At 42.2% G+C, this 19,656-nt stretch overlaps 1 protein-coding gene across 1 annotated transcript in view; it reads right to left on the reverse strand.

The window, feature by feature from the left end:
* The window catches only part of bcl9 (BCL9 transcription coactivator), an 80,695-nt gene that overhangs the window by 20,218 nt on the left and 40,821 nt on the right, over positions 1 to 19,656 (reverse strand). The window contains exon 4 of the mRNA XM_088912641.1: positions 4,991 to 5,286. Coding sequence (XP_088768767.1) covers positions 4,991 to 5,232 — 242 coding nt within the window. The 5' untranslated portion in view covers positions 5,233 to 5,286. The remainder of the gene's footprint in view (positions 1 to 4,990; positions 5,287 to 19,656) is intronic.

Genomic DNA, 19,656 nt, shown 5'->3' on the forward strand with positions numbered 1-19,656 from the left:
TGTTTTCGATTCACTTGGCTGCTGGCACCCCAGGTTGAACCCGGCAGTCAGCTGGATCTGTTGTGCCTTGCATCTCGAATAACCGCACAGATGTGAACACCCTGGAGTACGCGCTTCCTCCAAACATTACTCTTTCTGGGTACCAGTGAGTACCCAGAAAGTCTGGGTGACCCCTTCCCTCGGATGTCCTCGCTGCCATGAAACATCGGGAAACATCAGCAGCTATCTTGGTCACTGAATCACCTGCTAAACACACCCCAGCAATCACCCCTCTTTCAGAGTCTCTGAGGAGTCACTCTTGCAGTCATCATAGACAATCAGGCCTGTCCATGTTTATTTATGGCCCTAGGCATGCTAGGATGTCATTTGCTTAATTAACCTACGAACCACACCTATGAGGAAGCCCTTGCTTTTAATATACTTGCTATCTCTCTTTTACCCAGTTAGTTTCACTTTTGCCCACTGTGTATGGAGCCTGTTCTTACCCACACCCCAGCAAGCACCGAAAATGCTAAACTGGGGATACAGAAGTATGATAACAACACTAACTTTACACCAAAGTCCTTTCATAAAGGAACACTTACAATAGTTAAAAGGTGACAAAAGTGACATTTCCACAGCAATAAATGGCATACTATAAAACCACTGGTAACTGTACTGTTATCAGTTATAAATGAATAGAGTTTAGCATAATTTCCACTGCTCCTGTCTTGTATCGTTTCTTTCTTCTGTATGTGCTGTTGGAATTTACCACTTTTACAAACAGTTAAACGGACAAAAATCTTAGCAGGTTTCATATAAGCTATTTTATGAATCGTTTAATAAAATTTAGATTTATCACATTAAGACAAACAAGAAAGGATAGGCTTTGTGTATACTGAAGATTTAGTCAGCACAAATAAATAAAATAACCTTATTTTTAAGTGAAGATTGTAAAGTCAGGAGGATTCTTTTTGCACATAATGTATTCACATCACATGCTATTTGAGGACAAAATATGTCTTCTGTTCACAAGTAGATAATCCATTTTAACTTGAACAGGAAATCTTTTGTACCCCCAAACGAAAAATAACCTCACGGGGTTTTGTTGCGTTTTTCTTTTTCTACTATTACCAATGTCTACGCTAACATTTAATTTGGAACTTCTTTTCTGCTGACTGCAAGCTGTTTGTGAAGTGAGCACCCTTCCACAATGTGCAGATGTTGGGGCTCACTTCTCTCATCCTTGGCACCACTTTCTGTAAAACCAGGGGACAGCCACAGACCCACTACAAAACCTGCGAGCTCCTCACCCCAAAGCAAAACAGCTTAAAACACTGGGTGGCGCCGTGGAGCAGGAAGCAGGGCTCTGGGGCAGCTATCCTGTAACTGGAAGGTTGAGGGTTCCAATCCCAGGTAAAACCCCCGATTGAGGTACTTTACTCAGATTGCTCCTGTAAAATACCCAGCAAATGAAAGCTGAGGAAAAATGAAAGTTGCTTTGGGTAAAAGTGTCAGACTTTTAGACTAAGTAGTAGCAAAACGCACTCTGAAGCAACATTAACTCATTTTGTGTGAAGATAAAATCAGCAAAAAGACTCCATCTTCAGCATTTTCTTTTTTTATGCTTTGTTGACATAGCAAGAGTTAATCTATAACTCCAGATTAAGTCCTGTACAAACAGACCTTGCAGTTAGACTACATCTATTTCACCAAAGTAGTCCAGTGCTACCAAGCCCATCTGTCTCTGGAAATGCACCTCAGTTTCTATAGACACTCAACAAACATCCAGAAAAGGGTAAAGAAAGCGTGTGGAGGGGGTGGGGGGCACATCTGTCATCACAGGGAAACAAGATGGACACAAAGCCTACATTCTGGTGATCTAAAGAAACTAGAAAGCACCCTAACATTTCTGTTGTATTTTCTGCAGCTTGGAAGTGTCTCATTGGATCTGGACAAGAGAAAGGTTATGAAGGTATAAAGCACATTGCCCCAGTGAGTTTCTGTAATTATTGGCAAAATCTTATTACTGAAGAGGCAATGTGACTAATTTCCCATGATTAATGAACATGGAGATCTATTACAAATGGTAAAAAGATATTTCTGAAATGCATTCATTTAAATTTTGGGGAAAAAAAAGACTTTTAAGTAGATTAATTGGAATTATTCTTCACTGAAATGTTGACTGGGATTTCAACGTGAATGTTGATAGTGATCAACTTTGTGACATGCCACTCTGAGTTTGCTGTAGGGATGTATCTTTTCCATCTAAATTAGCTTCTCCATAATCAAGCACTTTGATGTCAATGGTGCCTGGTCAGCCAATGTGTTGAATTGAAGTGTATGATCAACACTTACAGGCAACAGACTTACATTCTGACAAGCCTTCACTGTTTACCATTAGATACCGCCACCAGAACCAGGAATTACTAGTCCTGATGAAACAAAAACTCTCTGTTGCATACTAGCAGGCTTGAGACAGCATGGAGGAAGGCAGGATGTTAAAAAGAGGCTTTATTGCTTTAAGGAGTGCTGATTCCAGTCCTAACAACATTGAACAGGCAGAGCAAAATCCCGAAGAATCTCAAAGACTGCAGTTATGCACCTTGGTGTTGTATCCAAGGGGGAAATTCATTTTTGCAATACCCTCATGGATATTTACATAAACTCACATGGCAAGATAAACCTACATGAGGACCCAAGAGGTATCAAAACTGTTTTTCTGCAAGATCCAAAACAGGCAGTCATGCACGTTATAATTATATTATTCTTTAAGGTGGTGATTAACTGGCCTGTAGTAATTCTCATTCTATATCAAAAACCTTCAAAGCAAAGTGACAGCTTTTGGTCAATATGACCTAGTTCAGAACACTACACCAAGGATTTGCTAGGTGAATACTATCCAGACATCTCTCTTGAAACACTTTTTTTTTCCTTCTTAGAAAAACCTTTTTTGCCTACATACATTCCTTACACCAAGTAGTAATTTGCAGAGCTGACAAATCGCTCATGGTGGCTTAGTGAATTGCAGTTATTTTAAGTTTTTGTTTTCCTTTTCATCACAGTTATGGGCAGCACCATGGTGCGGTGGTTAGCATTGCTGCCTCGATTTAATTCCTGGGCCACTATCTCTGTGGAGTTGGTTTCCTCTGGTGCTCCTGTTTCCTCCCACAGTCCTAAAACATTCGGGTAAGTTTCTTGGCTCCTGGGGAAAACTAGCCTTAGCGTTTGCCCTGTGATGGACTGGTGTCCTGTCCAGGGTGTATTCTACCTTGCGCCCACTGATTGCCAGGACAGGCTACGGCTCCCCTGAAACCTTCTACCGGATTAAGTGGTTAGAAAAATGTAAGGATTGAAGCTCACAGCACTGTTAACGGTATCATCTTTTAAATGCAAAATTCTGAAAGGCAGAACTGACAACTCATGTAAAAACACAGCAACAGACATAATAAGTAGGTTAACCAGTAGAACAGCTCGCTTCAGCGTAGGCTGAGATTTACAATCATGGGTTCAAGCTTGGGTCACGTCACTGCTTGACTGTGACTGAGTGTGTGGGATTATCTGGCCACGTCCTGGGGCCATGTGGTGATGCTGGTAATGGACACTTCTCTCCTCCAATCGGCACTGAGCCTCTGGTACGGGGCTGTGCTGGCTGCGATGTATAATGATAAATAAGTGTATAATGATAAATAATGATTGGCTCAAAGGCAGGAAGGAGGGAGGAGTCTGTTACTTCCTCATTCTCCCATGTGTGCAGACACTTGAGTTGTAACTGAGCCAAGACATGGAAAAACAACTGGCTGTTCCAAATTAGGTGGTTATAACAAATAACTGGTGATTCTAAACACAGATACACAGACAAACAGACGAATAGATAAGCTCTGACGGATATTCAACAGGGGTGCTGGAAATGCATTTCCCCAACAGACGTGTGTTTGCACCCACATTGTACTGTAGATGGTCAACAATAGGTGAGCATCAAGGCATTCAAGACAACTGATGCACAAAATACAATTTTTACATCTCAATTTTAAAAAACCTTTACAGATGTGTAGGTTTGAAGTATATTATTATAGAACAGTAGAGTTTGCTGGCAATGTATTATCAGTTAATTTCTATAATATGCAAAGCCACTATCTCAGACATGATGATAACCTGAAGGTGAAGGTATTAGGGAATTCTGCCAACAGGAAAGACAAGATAAGCTGACTGTTTCAATCCAAGTTTGAACTAAACAGTCTACAGACTTTCAGAATAATTCAAGGGATGTTCACATTAAGTACCAACAGCAACTTCAGACGCTCAAAAACCACATATTAAAAATATTCTTCCCCAGGAAAACAAAAGCACTGAAAGTAATTTTGTTAGTTTCAACCAGGAACCTGTCCAAGATTATGTAAAATGCTCGCCATTGTTCATCACTGTTAACTATCATATAAGAAAATCAAAATAGGTCTGATATTTCCATGAAATAAAAATGAAATATATCTTTATTTAGTATAGTACATAATGGACTATCATGAAATCAAAGTTGATTAATTTCGGCTCAATAGCACAATGGGCAACGCAAAATATCTTCAGGAAAGTGGTGTCATTTTAGATTTTCTCGTATATACTGTATGCATCACACCATTTTAAAAACCCAGTGCGAAACTTGAAGACAAGAAAAGCTTTGCATTAGCCTGAAATCAGCCACGCTCAGGGGTTCCAGCTACTGCTGTTTGAGCCACCCTATTTAACTGCTGCTTGTGCAGATGCGTCATGTTGTTGGACGGGACCTTTCAAGGAGCTGAGGAAGCCAAAACCATCAGGATCAAGGAAAAAAAATTACTTTTTCCAGGACAATGTCGACTTCTGCATCCGTGATCAGACTGCAAATGACGATAAGAGAGCTCGGAGCCACTTCCAAGTGGGGGGTTTGGTAACCCGTGAGCCGGCTCGGCACTGCTGGCGCTCTGAAGCGCACACGCTGCCCGCCGGCGGGCGGAGCGGAAACCTGGACTTCGCCTACCTTTGAGTGTTTGCCGATGGGGAGTTCCTCACTTTGGGGTTACTGGAATGCATTGACGGAGATCCCAGGGAGGCAGAGGGGTGACTCAAGTGCTGGTGGGGGCTGGCGTGGGCCTTCTGCACGGCGCGGGGGTTCCTGTGGGCGGCGCTGCGGCTCTCGCGGCTGTCCTTGGCCTCGTCTCGCTCCTTCTTCACTCGCTCTTTCTTGCTGAAATGTGCTCTCTCTTCTTGCACTTCCAGCATTCTTTGCGCGTGTGCCTGGTCTCTCCCCAGGAGCCCTCACATCCCTCGGGCACACTAGAAACAGCCAAATGAAATAACATTAACAGCACAACATGAAAGCAGCCAATGTTAAACACTTACGCACGTACAGAATGCTCATTGGGCCCTCTAGCTCAGCGAAGCAGTCACAAGACAGGTTTGCTCCTCATAGCCTTTCCTCCTGAACATGGAGGTCAGCGACGGCTGCTCTCACTGCCAGGCCATCTTTGCTCAACATGCTTAGGGCCAGTCATGCGGCCCTGTCCCATCTCGCAAATCCATCACAAACAGCCCTGGCTAATTCTGCTCAACAATGCCAACTGGTGTTTGGCATATGGAAGACAAACAGGCCACAGCTGGTGCTGAACGTTCCAACCCCACATTGTCTCGAGAAACAACAACAACAACAACAAAATAAAGCTGCACTGTCTGTGTGCATCACAATCAAGAAAATATGTAGGACGGGTTCCAAACTGCCCAAATACCGCAACGAGTCAAAATGACCCAAAAAAAGGACAGAGAAAACTTACGTGCCATGGAAGCATCTGACGCAATGAAATCAGACAAATGTTCAAAACTGAAGCAAGGGCCAAGGTATAAACACTTTCGCTCAGTGTTTTTTTTTTTACTGTGAAACTATTCCAAACATTCGCAGGAGAATTTCACCAAGAATAAACAGGGAATAGCCACTGCTATTGTCAGGTTTTCTACGCCACTGGGCCTTAGACCTAGACCACTTACAGTACTGGTCTTGCTTGCTACGGTATTTTGAATTAATTTGCACAGGCATATGCTTAAGTGAAAATATTTCATATCTGAGTATTTCATAATACTATAATATTCAACACAAAAAAAACTCAAACTTTCTTGTAGCCATCTGTAATCAATCTTTTGTGTTACATTTTGTAATACCTCTTTCCTTTTATGCATTTGCTTTTGAAATTTCAAAAATAGCCCTTGCTCAGATGCAAAGGTATTTTGAAACATCACTCGTCCTCATATTCACTAGATGCATTTAAAAGAACTCAATTGTATTAACACATCGGAAGGAGACTGGAAATCATTTCAGCTTCTCAAAGTGCACAACCTGAATAGGCATTACACACCTGTTTGCATTACAGAGTACAACTGCATACGGTTTATTCATGCAGTGCATGGTTTTTTTTTTACTGAAAAGACACTTCCGAGTAAATTTGGATTTTTTGTTATACCAAAAAAGATATTACAAAGAACGAAAAGTAAAGAATGCAGTGATGTACTTGAACTGATATGAACTCCGGATTATACTGAGGTCTCTGAAAGATCTAGGTTTTCACAAAGCTGGGTGAAAGCTCCAAGCACCCATATTTATTTTATAAATATAACTTTTGGCATACCTCTGCAAAATTCTTGTTTGAGGTGGAGGGGGGGGGGGGGACGACTCTTTTGCTTTTAATTATTTTTAAAGCACAGGTAATCTTTTCCTTTTTTCTCAAATTGTGATCTAAATCCCTGTTTTGAGAACATGCACAACAGTCCCGCAGAACAATGGTTTTTTTTTTTGCACACACGAAATTTCAGAAAAAGCAAGTGAGAAATCAGAATATTGTTTTGATAATGATTAGCTGGGTTGAGCAACCAATGTGCCTCGTTTTATGTTTAGCGTCCCCACCTGTGATCAGCGGCCCTCGTCGAAGACTGGGCAGGCGGGAACGACGTGAGGGTCGAGTTCCTGTTTTCAGGTTTGACTGGGAAGAAAACCCAGTCAGAATGTCTGAGAGTGAGTGAGCACGAGCTCTGTTTAACCATCATCGATGCCTGCTGGAATAAGGCGACTATGCTTTGACTATGAAAGCATGCGTGTGGGGTGGGGGGGGGGGGGGGGGACATGTGCCGTAGAGGTTTATATTTAACACTGCTGTAGAGACACAATCCACCAGACTGTACAGGCCATCCTTGAATCATCCGTTTCTAAACATATGGAACAACTTCCTTTTGACTGCTTAAGCAGGCAATTTGTACAATTAAGTCATTTAGAAATCATTTGAAATAAAAATACCAACACCCTGTAGCTCTCAAGCACAACTGTTGGTCATTTTGGACTTAATTGGATCCATTAACTTATGAAATTGACCTACAGCATAGCTGGGTGGTTTGTTCCAGGTACACACGACTTGGCTATGAACTGGAAACCCCTTCTTTACACACCACCACTGCCGCCTGTACTTCTAACTTCCTTTTGGACAGCCAGGCCTTTAGGAAGTAAAGACTACAAAATGAGAGCACAGCAGCTGGACCACGGAGCTTGTGTGTTTTCTAGCATAGATCTCATCCAGCCATTTGCTGCAGTCAAAAAATGCTACAAATTCCTGGTTTCACTGCCAAGCATGGTGTACTCCACCATGCTGACTTCAACAGCTTAGAGTTTCAATACTTTGGCACAGAATCACTCTGTTTCCATTATAAAGAGTTAAAAAATAAAACACCCAAATTACAAATGTTTGCATGTTTTATAATGTTGAGAAAAATCTTCATTTAAAGATTCCTATGATCATGAATCATGTCTACACAGTTCAAGTAATGCAAAGACTGCAAGACAGAGATGGCCTGTAACTGCACATCTAACTGAAGTGTATCTTAGTTTTAGTCATATGGAACATTTGTTCAAAAAGCAGATGATTCTACGGCTCATGTATTTTCCATGTTAATTGTGTATTCATTTAGTTGTATTAATTTTGAAAGTATTTTTAAATTGCAATAGCTGTGCCTAAGGAAAACAAATGTTTATGTCATAAGGGAGCTGCGCTAAAACCACATGCTCGTTTTCCTCCTGTACAGCCACTGCTTCCCTGTGCTCTGTAAGGCCCGTGCAGAGCCAGTTACTACTGTCCCCCTTGTTCCTCATGTTAACATATTGCCAAGCTGTGGGAAGAAGGGGACGGACTCTGGCTGTCCAAGAAGAATCTACATTCTGTTTCCCAAGGCTGAAGGACGGCTAGAATTAGGCAACTTTTACAGGTGTCCAGTCGTCAGCGGAAAATTAAGACAAACCAGTGATCCCAGAAGCCCATGACTCACTGCTTAGAAAGAATACTGCTGACAATTATCTTTGTCCTTTCAACCAAAAAATTTCACTTCCAGCATCAATTGTATGATTCTGAGTATCTGAGCAAAAGTGGGCAGGATTAATCAAAACTCACGAGAAAATAACATTTGCTTGTTATATTTCAGACCTAAAAAATGAACAGACGTACTCAATCTGGTTAGGAAAAATTAAAATGCAATTGTCATGGTGCTTCACAAACAGGAAACTTTGTCCACACATTTCAAAATGTTATAGAGCAGTCAATACTCCCTACCATTTCCTACACTTTGTTTTGTTTTCGTCCAACACTGCGCTTACAGGAAAGCATGTTTTGCGGTTTTGCTAGTCTCATCTTGCAATACCTCTTTCTTCTTTAGTCCGTTACTCCTGCCCATATCCCTCGGTCTCCAACCAAACAGCGAAAGTTTGTAAATCCCGTGTTACTTTATCACTTTATCGTGTACTTTGTTCTTATTCGCTGCTGGATTGTTGCCAGTGAATCTAAAAAGAAGAAGTCAGATTTTTGCAGAGGACGTTTCTAGCAGTGCAGAAAGGTTTCTGTCCTTGTACGCATCTCCCAGAGTCTCAGGTGGGAGCCTTTACATACGTTAAGCACCTCTCCTTCTAAAAACAGGAAGGTGTGCAAACTTGTTTTCCCATGGAGGCAGAGGTTTCTCAACGGGATTCATTCCTGCACCGCCGACATCGCGGGTCGTTAAATTAGTATTCCTCTCCAGGCGGCACTGAGGCCGGAACACAAGCTGGAGGGAGGATTTCAAGGGATCAGAAGTGCGGTGGCTTTGTTTCCTGCTCCCGAGTTTAATGGACATCTCCAGGTCTGCCAAGAGGGCAGCGACAGGACCGCCGCAGCCCCCAATCCCGCGACCAGGATGGGTGGCTGGGCAGCAGTGAGCAGCTCGAGCCCCCCTCCCCCGCCCCTCGGTCACATCCCCCCCCCCCACCCCCCGTTTTCGGCACCTGCCCCGTGGGCTGCAGCGCCTGTGCATTCCTTTGTTCTCGGGGGTGCTTTGCCTCGGCGGTGAGGTCAAGCCCCGCGTGTATCAGTCCCGGCCGACTAATTGGTCGTGAAGGCGGCTGACAATGTCGCCATCAAGAAGCGCTCAAAGCAACAGCCTGGCAAGACACCATCGAGCCTGTGTGACAATACAGGGCTTATTTACGTCTCGTTATCAACTTGCAGCCTTTCTTCCACCCGCCTGCACCCCCCTCTGCAGAAACACCCCTGCTGTCAGCGAGATCCGCTCACATTTTCAATAACGAGAGCGTGGCTGCGCGCTCTGTTGCAGGATGCGCAAATTCGCCAGCAGTTTAAACATTATTTGTTCTTATGAGAAACCAGATCCTGCATCTCGCAAATAAACACTGTTACAGTAGTGGTTCAAAGTCAGTCAGATGTCACCATCAGGAACAGCCCTTTTCAATCCATCATCTACATCCGGTCTCGGCAACGTAGGAATGTAACAACCAATTTTAACCAACTGCTCACATATACCAAAGATGTCAATACATTGACTGTCACAGGGTGAATATCGGGGGGGGGTTATGTTGGGTTGTTCATGTCACCTGAGCATTTAGACTTGAAATGTACACAACACATACCAATAAACCACTGGCTTCAGCCCCGGTGAATCCTGGGTATAAACACTGCTCAGTCGCCCGTGGCAACCAGCCACGTTACACTGGTTTACAGGAGTATCCCAAGTGCTCACGCGGCTGGGCTGAAACATCCCGTTACCGGCCGGCATTAGGGCACCCCCTGAAGCCTGCCAAGTGGTACTACAAGAAGCCAGACAAACATGGACACATACAGCTGTCACCTTTTATACTGCATCTGCTGGGTTTTTTTTTTTTACACACCACTTCACGTGCGGCACTTGGCCAACCCGGTTTCGGTTCCCTGAGAGCCCGTGAGCGACGCCAAGCCATCTTTCTGAGCCGGTATCAGCGTATCAAGACGCAGACACCCAATGTGACAGACCAACACCGATACCGGCATATCACATTCTTCTGAAACTAAAAACAGAACATTTCATAGCTACAGTGAAATAAAACACGCAAATTGATTTAAATGACTTGCATATAACATGCTTATCCAATGAAAAAAATAGCACAAAAAAAAGTTTTAGTCCTGATTTCTTCCAGCTTCTGCGACAAGTCCTGCCAGCACATGTTGTGTACTGGTAATAGGAGCTGCCGGTCAGAATACAGAGAGGCTGATTTTCCGGGATCATCCTCCTGAAACCTTGTGGTTGTCCTTGGCGACAGAAGACAAACTTTTCCTCGGTCCTGATGTGTAATGTATCAACACCGGAAGAGTTGCGGCTCCGGGTTCTGATGTACGCGCACATCAGCTTTTATGAAAAGAGAAACAAAACCTGTTTCGCTGAAACTCCCTTTCTCCGTGATGTATGTGCATGACCTTGCCAAACACAAACGCTCACGTTCGTCTTATGGGATCCATGAGCCTCATTTTTCAGAAACTGTACAACTGATTTTGCTCTGTGTCAAACTAAGGCCAAACCTGATAAACCGGGACAAACTTCACAACCGTTTTAGAGCCAGCCACGAAATGTGTAGGACTGCTGTTTAGATCAGCTCACTGTTATCAGCCACTGGCTGGTATGAAAGTCAGTCAACATCCTTCACAAAAAAAGTCAAGGGAAAAATTAAAACTCATTAGTGGCATTTCTGAGTGGTAAAGCAGAGTTTCAAAGAGACCACTACACTAGATTTCAAATCACAAACTGCAAATGACAGTTATCATATATTGTGGTATACAAGTCTTTATGTACTTAATCAACTTTTCCTACCTGACATCTTTCGAATGAATCATCCTCTACTAAATCAGTAGTAGTGTTCAAGGACAGTGCTACCAACATGAACCGGATAATATGTTAATTTTGCAAAACACCAAACTCATTTTCACATTTATCAAGATAATGTGCCACCAACCAGTGCTTCACTGCATGGTCCAAGTCACTCCTGAAGAGGATCAAAAACTTCTCATTCTTATTGCAACAGTCTTATCGCAAACATGATTCAATGTTTCAGAATGACTATTCTTGACTGATTGTAAGTAAGTTTATTATGGGCAGCTAGTTAAAGAATGAGAGTGACGAAGAAGATGGAATGACTGTCACCTCACTGACAACCTCTAGAAATGGAAGCCAAAGCTCAGAGGATCGGACTACGTTAGCATAACAAAGACACCAACTTTCCAAACCCTCTTATCAAATGTAGACAGTCTTGCATTAGATCCTCAGCAGTTTAGAGAGACCGGAGATGGCCTCAGTAATATCACTGAATTTACACAATTGAGTTCGACTAGGTCCTAAATAGACCTATTACATTACTTTAACATGGATTGCTCAACACAAAAAAGCCTGCTGCAACACTCATTTTCTCTATCAAGCCTTCCCTGTCCACAGAACCTGCTTTCCTTTAGAGTATCTTCAATCGACAATCAAAATGTAAAAATACTCAAAAGTTTTTATTGCAAACAATTGTATGAACAGGCAGGAGAACGATCCTGACAACACCGGATGTTGTGAAACCACAACCTAGTCCAATAAAAGCAACTCAAATCTCGCCACCAACATGAGAAAGTCTTCATGAAATCTATATGAGAATTACAGTTGCGACCTAGCACAGAAATTCACAACGCTTGATGACTTCTGAATCTCGACTGCTACATAAAGCATCGAGCTTAACTGCAGATTCATGAACACTTACAGTCAAGAATAATTGTTAAATTTCTAGTGTAAAGTACAAGTTAAGTTCAATAGGTAACATACAACCAAAGAACAGTTTCAACCTTCATCAGCTGAAATTTTGCAACCATCCCCTTTCCCAGTTTGCAAATCAAGTAAGATTCTGCCGTTTGGTTCACATTAAATTTCCTGGTTTTCCCCACCAGCACAAAACAGAAAGCCAGCAGGATCCGTAGGATCTTAAAGGCAAAATAAAGGCACCTTACCTCACAGCCGAGAGTGGAAGGGTGCAATCGCTATGGCAACAGCAGCAGTGCCTGCTTTCAAATGACTAGCATCCAGCAGCCCACAGCAGAGCGCCGAGGCTCACAGGAATCCTTCTGACTGAAAGATCCTGCATCTGAAAATCCTGTTCTGATCCGAAAAAAGCGCCAGCTAATTCCAATAACACAGGGGAAAAAAAAAACGGCATTTTGTGTCACTGGTTGTGGTAATTAAAACAAAGCGTGCCTTTCCACTTCCAAATAAATCTCTCAACAGGTGACTGGCTGGCTAAAAAATCCAACACCAACGAAAGATTAAGCGACGGCTGCAAGGCTGTGGCTGGAAATTATTCCTCTCGTTTATTCCGAAAAATAAAAACACTTCCCTGCGTTCCGACGGGCTTTCGAAAAACAGTAGGGCACCTGTATGTCACCTCAGAACGAGTTCACAGTGTGGCTGCAACCCTTCCTCTGAATCACACAGCTTTGAAAAAGTGCCCTGGGAATTGATTAAGCTTCAAGGGGATAACATCGCCAAGTACAGCCTGATTAGATGGATAAAACCACCGCATGTCTTGCTTTGGACTCATGATGTGGAAAGAAGTTGCGCACAGAGGTGAGATTCTGAACATCCTCTGTTCATCTGTCAAATGTTTATTATGTCCTTAAGTCATAGAAGGGAAATGCACTCACACAAGAGAGCCCCCACAGCCCAAAATACCTCAGTCAAATTACCCGGCTAGGAGTGTCCTATAATGAGAGGTTAAAAGAAATTAACCTTTTAAGTCTTGAACAAGGGACTTTATTCAAGCAAGAACACAAGAACAGTGAGAAACAAGAGGAAATCCTTCAGCCCATCTAACCAATTTGGTACTTAGTAGCTAATTGATCAAATTATCTCATCCAGCTATTCCTTGAAGGAAGCCAGGATATCGGTTTCAACGACATGGCTGGGTAGCTTGTTCCAGACCCCTCCAACCCTTTGTGTGCCAGCCCTAACTTGACAGTCTTAACTTTATCAAAATCCTCCTCCTGAATGTCTAAATACACCACATTATATCATGTGTGTGTATCCATTACTGGTGTTACTTGTTCACAGAATTCAAACTTGTCAAGGCAAGAACAAACTTTTCTAAATCCACAGATCTTATTTCCACACTGGAGACCCTCTATTTTAGTTCTATAAATAAATATCACAACCTTAAATGCAATAGAAGTCTAACTTATTGTGTGTCCATTACTATTGCTGCTTATTCAAAGAATTGTCACAAGCTCGTTAAGAAAGACATTCAAAAATAAATACTCATAACATTTCAAAATCCTTAAAGGGACCAACTGTCAACCCAGTGGACTTGAGCAGAATCCACAGTGAAACAAACTATCTGGTTTTGAAAGCGAGAACAGTTTTTTTACACAGGGCTTAAGTGGTCTAAAACAAGCTGTCCAGCCGTGTTGTTGAAACTCATATCTTTGCTTCTTTCAAGAAATGGTCGTAATTCCCAGATCAATTAGCTCACTAATTGCTTAGCTATTTTTTACAGGGTGCCATTGTTGAATCAAAAAAATTGAATTAATGAAATGATTGTATGAGGCTAACACATAATTTGTTCTAATAAAAAGTATGATGTATTTCTATTGCATTTACAGTGGAACTGTTCAAAAGTCTACTTGCCACATGCACGAAGAACAGCTAAATGATAGCAGGGAAAAATATTCGGACAAAAACGTCCCTCGGAAAGAATAATTCTCAAATCACAGGCATCAGGCATTGAAGGAAACAGTACAGCTAAAAGGGTGAAAGCTTAATTTGGAGTGATGTAATCAGTGTAGTAGTTCCAGGATCTGAACTAGGATCGCTGCTGTTCCTGAAATACATCAATGATTTAGATTGCACTGTAGTTCATTAACTGGTCAAGTTTGCAGTTGATGTAGAAACAGAAGAAAAATGGTCAGGATGGTTCAAGTTGAATCAAGGGATGTTATGTTAAAACTGGACTAATGGTATACTAATAGTAATAATTTAGAAGACTGTGAACCAATCTGGACTCCGCATTCCAGAAAAGATCATGCACTGGAATCAGTCTAGAGAAGAACAACCAGACACATTCAGGCGCTTAAGGGAAAATCCTACAACGACAGACTGAAGGAAATGGACCTTTCCAGTCATGAACAGCAAAGACTACCTGGGGACCTGATACAAGTTTTCAAAATCCTCAAGGGTACTGGCAAAGTCAACCCAGTGGACTTCTTTAGAAGAATCAGAGAAACAGAATCCAGAGGCCACAGGCAGAAACTGCCTGGCAGGGCATGGCAACCAAGAACAAGAGGCACTTCTTTTACCCCAGGGGGTGTGAGAGTGTTGAACAGTCTGCCCTGCCGTGTTGTTCGAGTGGAAACCCTGCCTTCTTTCAAGAACCAGCTGGATGAGCTCTTCACCCCAGTGAGCTTCTTTGCCTACCAAACAGGCTGGAGGGGCCAAACTGCCTCCTCACCTTTGTAACCACTCTTATATTAAAAAATAATGGTTCATATAATATGCAGGAGGTAGCTGAAGAGCATGATGTCAAGGTGTCAGTGCTGAGTACAAACAAAGCCCTGATGATAAAGTAAATAGAAAAAAGTCCTGAAGGCTCAGAGGGTTATTTCTTTCGAAAAAGCCTTGCAGAATTCAGGCACTGTTTCTGCACGATTCATTTCAAACTTTTATTTTGACATTGTCATCTAGTCGCAGAGTGGTGTAGAGACCATGGTCTACAGTCCATATAGAAGTCACATGGCCCCAGCCACAGGGCGATTTGAAGGTATCGGCAAACTTAAAACCTCTCCTCCCAATGGGCTCTGGAACCCCTAACATCCAAATTTCTCTTCTTTGAAAAGGCAACGCAGACATTTAATTTTTCTTTTACTGCCTGTTTGAATATGTGCATGGATACACATATACATGCATACATGTACGATGAGAGACACAAAATCCGAAACAAATGCTTGTTCGAATACTCATTTGTATATTACAAACTGTACATGCCACATCCATTGCAACATCTGCCTTCAAAATAAGAGCTAAAGAAAATAAGAACATTTTATTATAGTAAAATGTATCTGAAAAACCGCTATACGCGATTTCTACTGTATGCATAGAATCATTCGTTTAAGATTCATTAGGAATGACTAGATTACTACAGGTCAAGGATAGTTCTATGCTGCTACAGAACCAGCCACAGCTCTGGAGATAAACAGCTACACCCCCTCCTCGGTCTCAGACTTCCAGTTTGTAGCCAGTAGCTAAAAAAAGGCCTGATTATTTACTAGGAGTATTATGCAAATCCTATTTTGAAGCGAAGCCACTACTGATCACTGAGAAACTCGCTCTCTCTCTCTCTTTGACTGCCTGCAGGGACAAAGGCTCACACACCACACGCAATCCAGCACAAATCACAGGATTAGAATGCCTGCCTTGCATCGCAGTCCGCCCGCAGAAACTCTGCGGAGAAATGGCGAGCAAACCACCAGCCGGCTTGGCTCCGTTATCCTGCACGCGCTCTTCGAATTCGCTTTTAACAGTCCGCATTAAACGGCGCACAATAAAAGCTACCGACCATTTCTTACTGGCCTGCCATGGGCATAAGAATACATACATTCCTAGTATTTTTGTTAAGTACCATACAGCCTTAGATGCACAACCAGTCTAGTAAAGCAAACCAGTTTTTTGCCAGCATTAAATAGCACTGTTGAGGAATGCTTCGGCACTCTTTATACCAGCAATCCCCGAACCCAGCTGAACAAAGAAATAGGCTTGTGCTTTTCTAACTAATCTTAACAGCACACTGTAGTTTGACGGTCCTTGGCAGGAAGGTGAGAGATACTGACATAAAATACTACTGGATTTTTTCTGAAAGAGTTAAGTAGAGATGTTGGACATCCAAGCTTCCACGTCATGGCACCCAGGTAAGGGAGTCTGAAGAATTTGCGATGAAAAACAAACAGCAGATATAATCCCTTTTCGGGGAGATCCAGATGAATTGGCCCTACATGTAGCAGCTACAGTGATAAATAATGGCATATAAAGGACTGCTGATATGTATTTTATCCCTATAGCCATCCTAAAGGATATGCCTGCAATTAAACTGGTTTCTGAAACACCCACATCTCCCGGCAGCACCATGTGGAAGAGAGGACACTTGCCAAGCCTGGTGGCCAGCTCTAGCTTCTTGCTGCTCAGCGAAAGGTCCAAAATCAAAGTCACTTCCAAAAGATGCATGGATGTCCAGCGGCTGAGAGTTTAAAGTTAAATAAGCCTGTACACACACCAGCCTTAGGCCTTCCTCAAATCACACGATCAAAAAGGCAGTGCCAACCCCCCAGTGGGCTGTCTATGAACATTACTGGGGGCTTAGGGTGCCCTGCAGCCTGACTTTGACAGAGTAAGAAACGAAGCTGAAGCCACTATCGCTCGCTGACAGACCAGCTCCTGCGTTCTGCTCGCAGCTGCAAAGGACTGACAATAACGAGAAAGATTTACCAGACTTCCAGATAAAATAATTTGCATTCTTCCGGTGTTTTTCAAATTACCAAAACACTGTCAACCACTGAAGTACTGCTTAGACAACACCCCTGACTTCAAAACACAGAATTAGAAATACCTGAGAAAAAAAGGTGAATTATGTTCAATACAGTTTGAAATGAACCGTTTTATTGCTCACAAATAGTATACGCTAATAAAATCCAATCGCAAAATAAGTTATATCAGTCTTCCACAATCAGAAGTAACAATTGGTCTAGGTGATGCATTTCACAGGATGACCGAATGGGAAATATTCCTGAAAGATACAAAATTAGGACAAAAACACGAGTGTCTCTGAAGGCAGACCTGGTTAAAACCAGACAGCCAACTATCAATGTCATTCAAGTGAAAACATATTTCAATAACTACTGTAGAAGATCCATAAGGTTTTATGAAGTAAGTCAATCTTCCCACCAGTTATCTATTCCACAAGACCCAAGTTTTGAGAGGAAATAATTGAGTGGGTTGACTGGACCATCACCTCTTTTTGCTCAAGTACAAACCCACGTATAATGAAGCAAGATGCAACAGAAAACTCCAAAATGGACTGGTCAAAAAATGTTGGTCAGTGCTTGCAAGACTCTTTACGTTTTCAGCAGAGACATTTTAATCAAGAACCTGAAATCAGTCCATTCAGAACTGAAAATACATGCTATTCAAAATGCATATCACAAACGTGCATTAACCCCCAACTCAATTAGTTTTTGATAATGACTTTATACCAAGTTAATGGGAGTGGAAAATTATTTAGTGTGAGAAACATACAGAAGTGTAGCCAAGACAGTCTAGAAAAGACCAGCCCTTAAGGAAATGATTCCTTCTAATCACAACACAAGTGATTTGGGGCATTTCATGTTGTAGACAATATTTAATGTATAAGACGTTAAGGGTAGAAATCCCATACTCAATTAATCATGTTATTTACATGGATATACACCTTTTTTCGGTAAGGCCTGCTTACAATATGAAAAGTGAGCAGCATGAGGAATGTCATGAACCCACCCTGGAAAGCAATGTGCTTACATACTGCAGAGCGACAGCCACAACTTCTCATCACCTCTCACCAGGAATCTGAGCCTACTGGCCAGCATTCCAGGCGACACATGCAGCAGATTCAGTTGAATGTGCAGGATGTATCAGTAAATAAACTGCAGAGGAATCAAGAAAATCTTTCAAAGGGGATTCAGCAGGGTCCAGTTGATAAAAAGCCCTCATGGTCAGGTCTTCCAGTCCCACTTGATTCACCCTGACTGGACAGAAGACCAGGGCTGTCCTGGCTGTTCCGAGTTTCTGCTCCAGCAAGCTGTGTCCCACAGTCGTCAACAGGTGGAAGCACACAACCCTTCAGCTACTTTAGTGCTGCATGCATTTTAATGGGCTGACCTCAAACCCAGGAGAAGAAATTCTACATTAAGTTTCAGGACTACCTTCTGCACAAACCCATCTGTTGAACCTGCACCTCCAGATCCTATGATCCAGCCCTTGCTGATCGTGCTAACACAAGCAGCTCAGATCTCAAACTTCTCGTTTCACTAGTCAACAAGTTACTAGTAACTAGCTTTCTCTTCTAAATTACTGTATTATTCTGCAAATGCCTGTAAGTGCTGTTATACTGTTTTGTAAACTAAACTGGCTTTTACAATGAATTAATCCACAGAATGTGGGTCATGCTGTAGAAACAAAATAACAGTGCATCATTAATTCCGTTTCCTGAAAGTGCAGGCATCTTGCTCCTCCTACGCAGTGCCAGCTTTAAACTTAAGTGCATCATTCACATCAGTATTTATCAACAGGTTCGTTCCTGATTTGCTCATCATTGATTTGCAGTCAGTCAGCAATGATTAAGTGACCCGAGTCCACCAGTTCCTATGAGGGCAGCAATAGATCTAGGGTCCCAAAAAACAGAGAAATTAATACATTCAAGTGACATGCAAAAATTAAATGCCCCCTTTTATTCTCAGAAGTCTGTTTCATCAAATTGGGGGGGGGGGGGGGGGATTCTTTGCATTTTTACTACACTTTTAAACTAATTTAGAACTCAAATAAAACCAGCAAAGATTTCACCACCCCAAAAAACCCAGCAAGGTGGGAACTCACCCAAACAAAGCAAAAACATTTTTCAACAAATACCGAATTCAGCGTTATTTTCCCCCTCATCAGGACCCTAGTAAGACACGTTTTATGCCAGCAGATCTTTGGACTCAGAGGGCCAAGTGTGGTTTGTGTACTCTTTCACTCCAGATGTAGCAAGAGCCTGAGTCAATACTTCAGCATGGCTAGATTGTATGTACACTCCCACAGGCCTATTGTGGAAATTGCACAATTTTAAAGGGACAAAAACCCAATAGAAAATGAAGGAAGCCAGACATTTCTCCAAACTGTAAAGTGAGCTGTTTTGGCAGAGGTGGAGTTCTCCCTTCACTCTTCACTTTCTAACCTTCCATGTATGTGGGAAATACCCTGAGTGACCATCCACCTCTTTAGTTGTACCATGTAAAGTCAATGCTTAGCTTAACGGCATAAAAAACAGTTCTCTGGCAGTTCTGCTTACATTATCTCTACCACCTCAGTTTCTAAAACTTGTGATACCTACAGAACATAGAAAGTGGCGTACTTTTCCCCCCATAATAACAAACATGTTTTAAAAACAAAATGTTTGACAGAATTAGCCAAACATCAAACGTCTGGGTACTTATATGATTGCACCTTAAGCCTAAGAGTATAAGGAACAAAGTACATGAGACAAAATCAATTGTATCATGCAAATATGATGTAACTGAAACAGGC

The sequence above is a fragment of the Atractosteus spatula genome, chromosome 4, assembly GCF_055471065.1.
Source record: "Atractosteus spatula isolate fAtrSpa1 chromosome 4, fAtrSpa1.hap1, whole genome shotgun sequence".
NCBI classification, from domain to species: Eukaryota; Metazoa; Chordata; class Actinopteri; order Semionotiformes; family Lepisosteidae; genus Atractosteus; species Atractosteus spatula.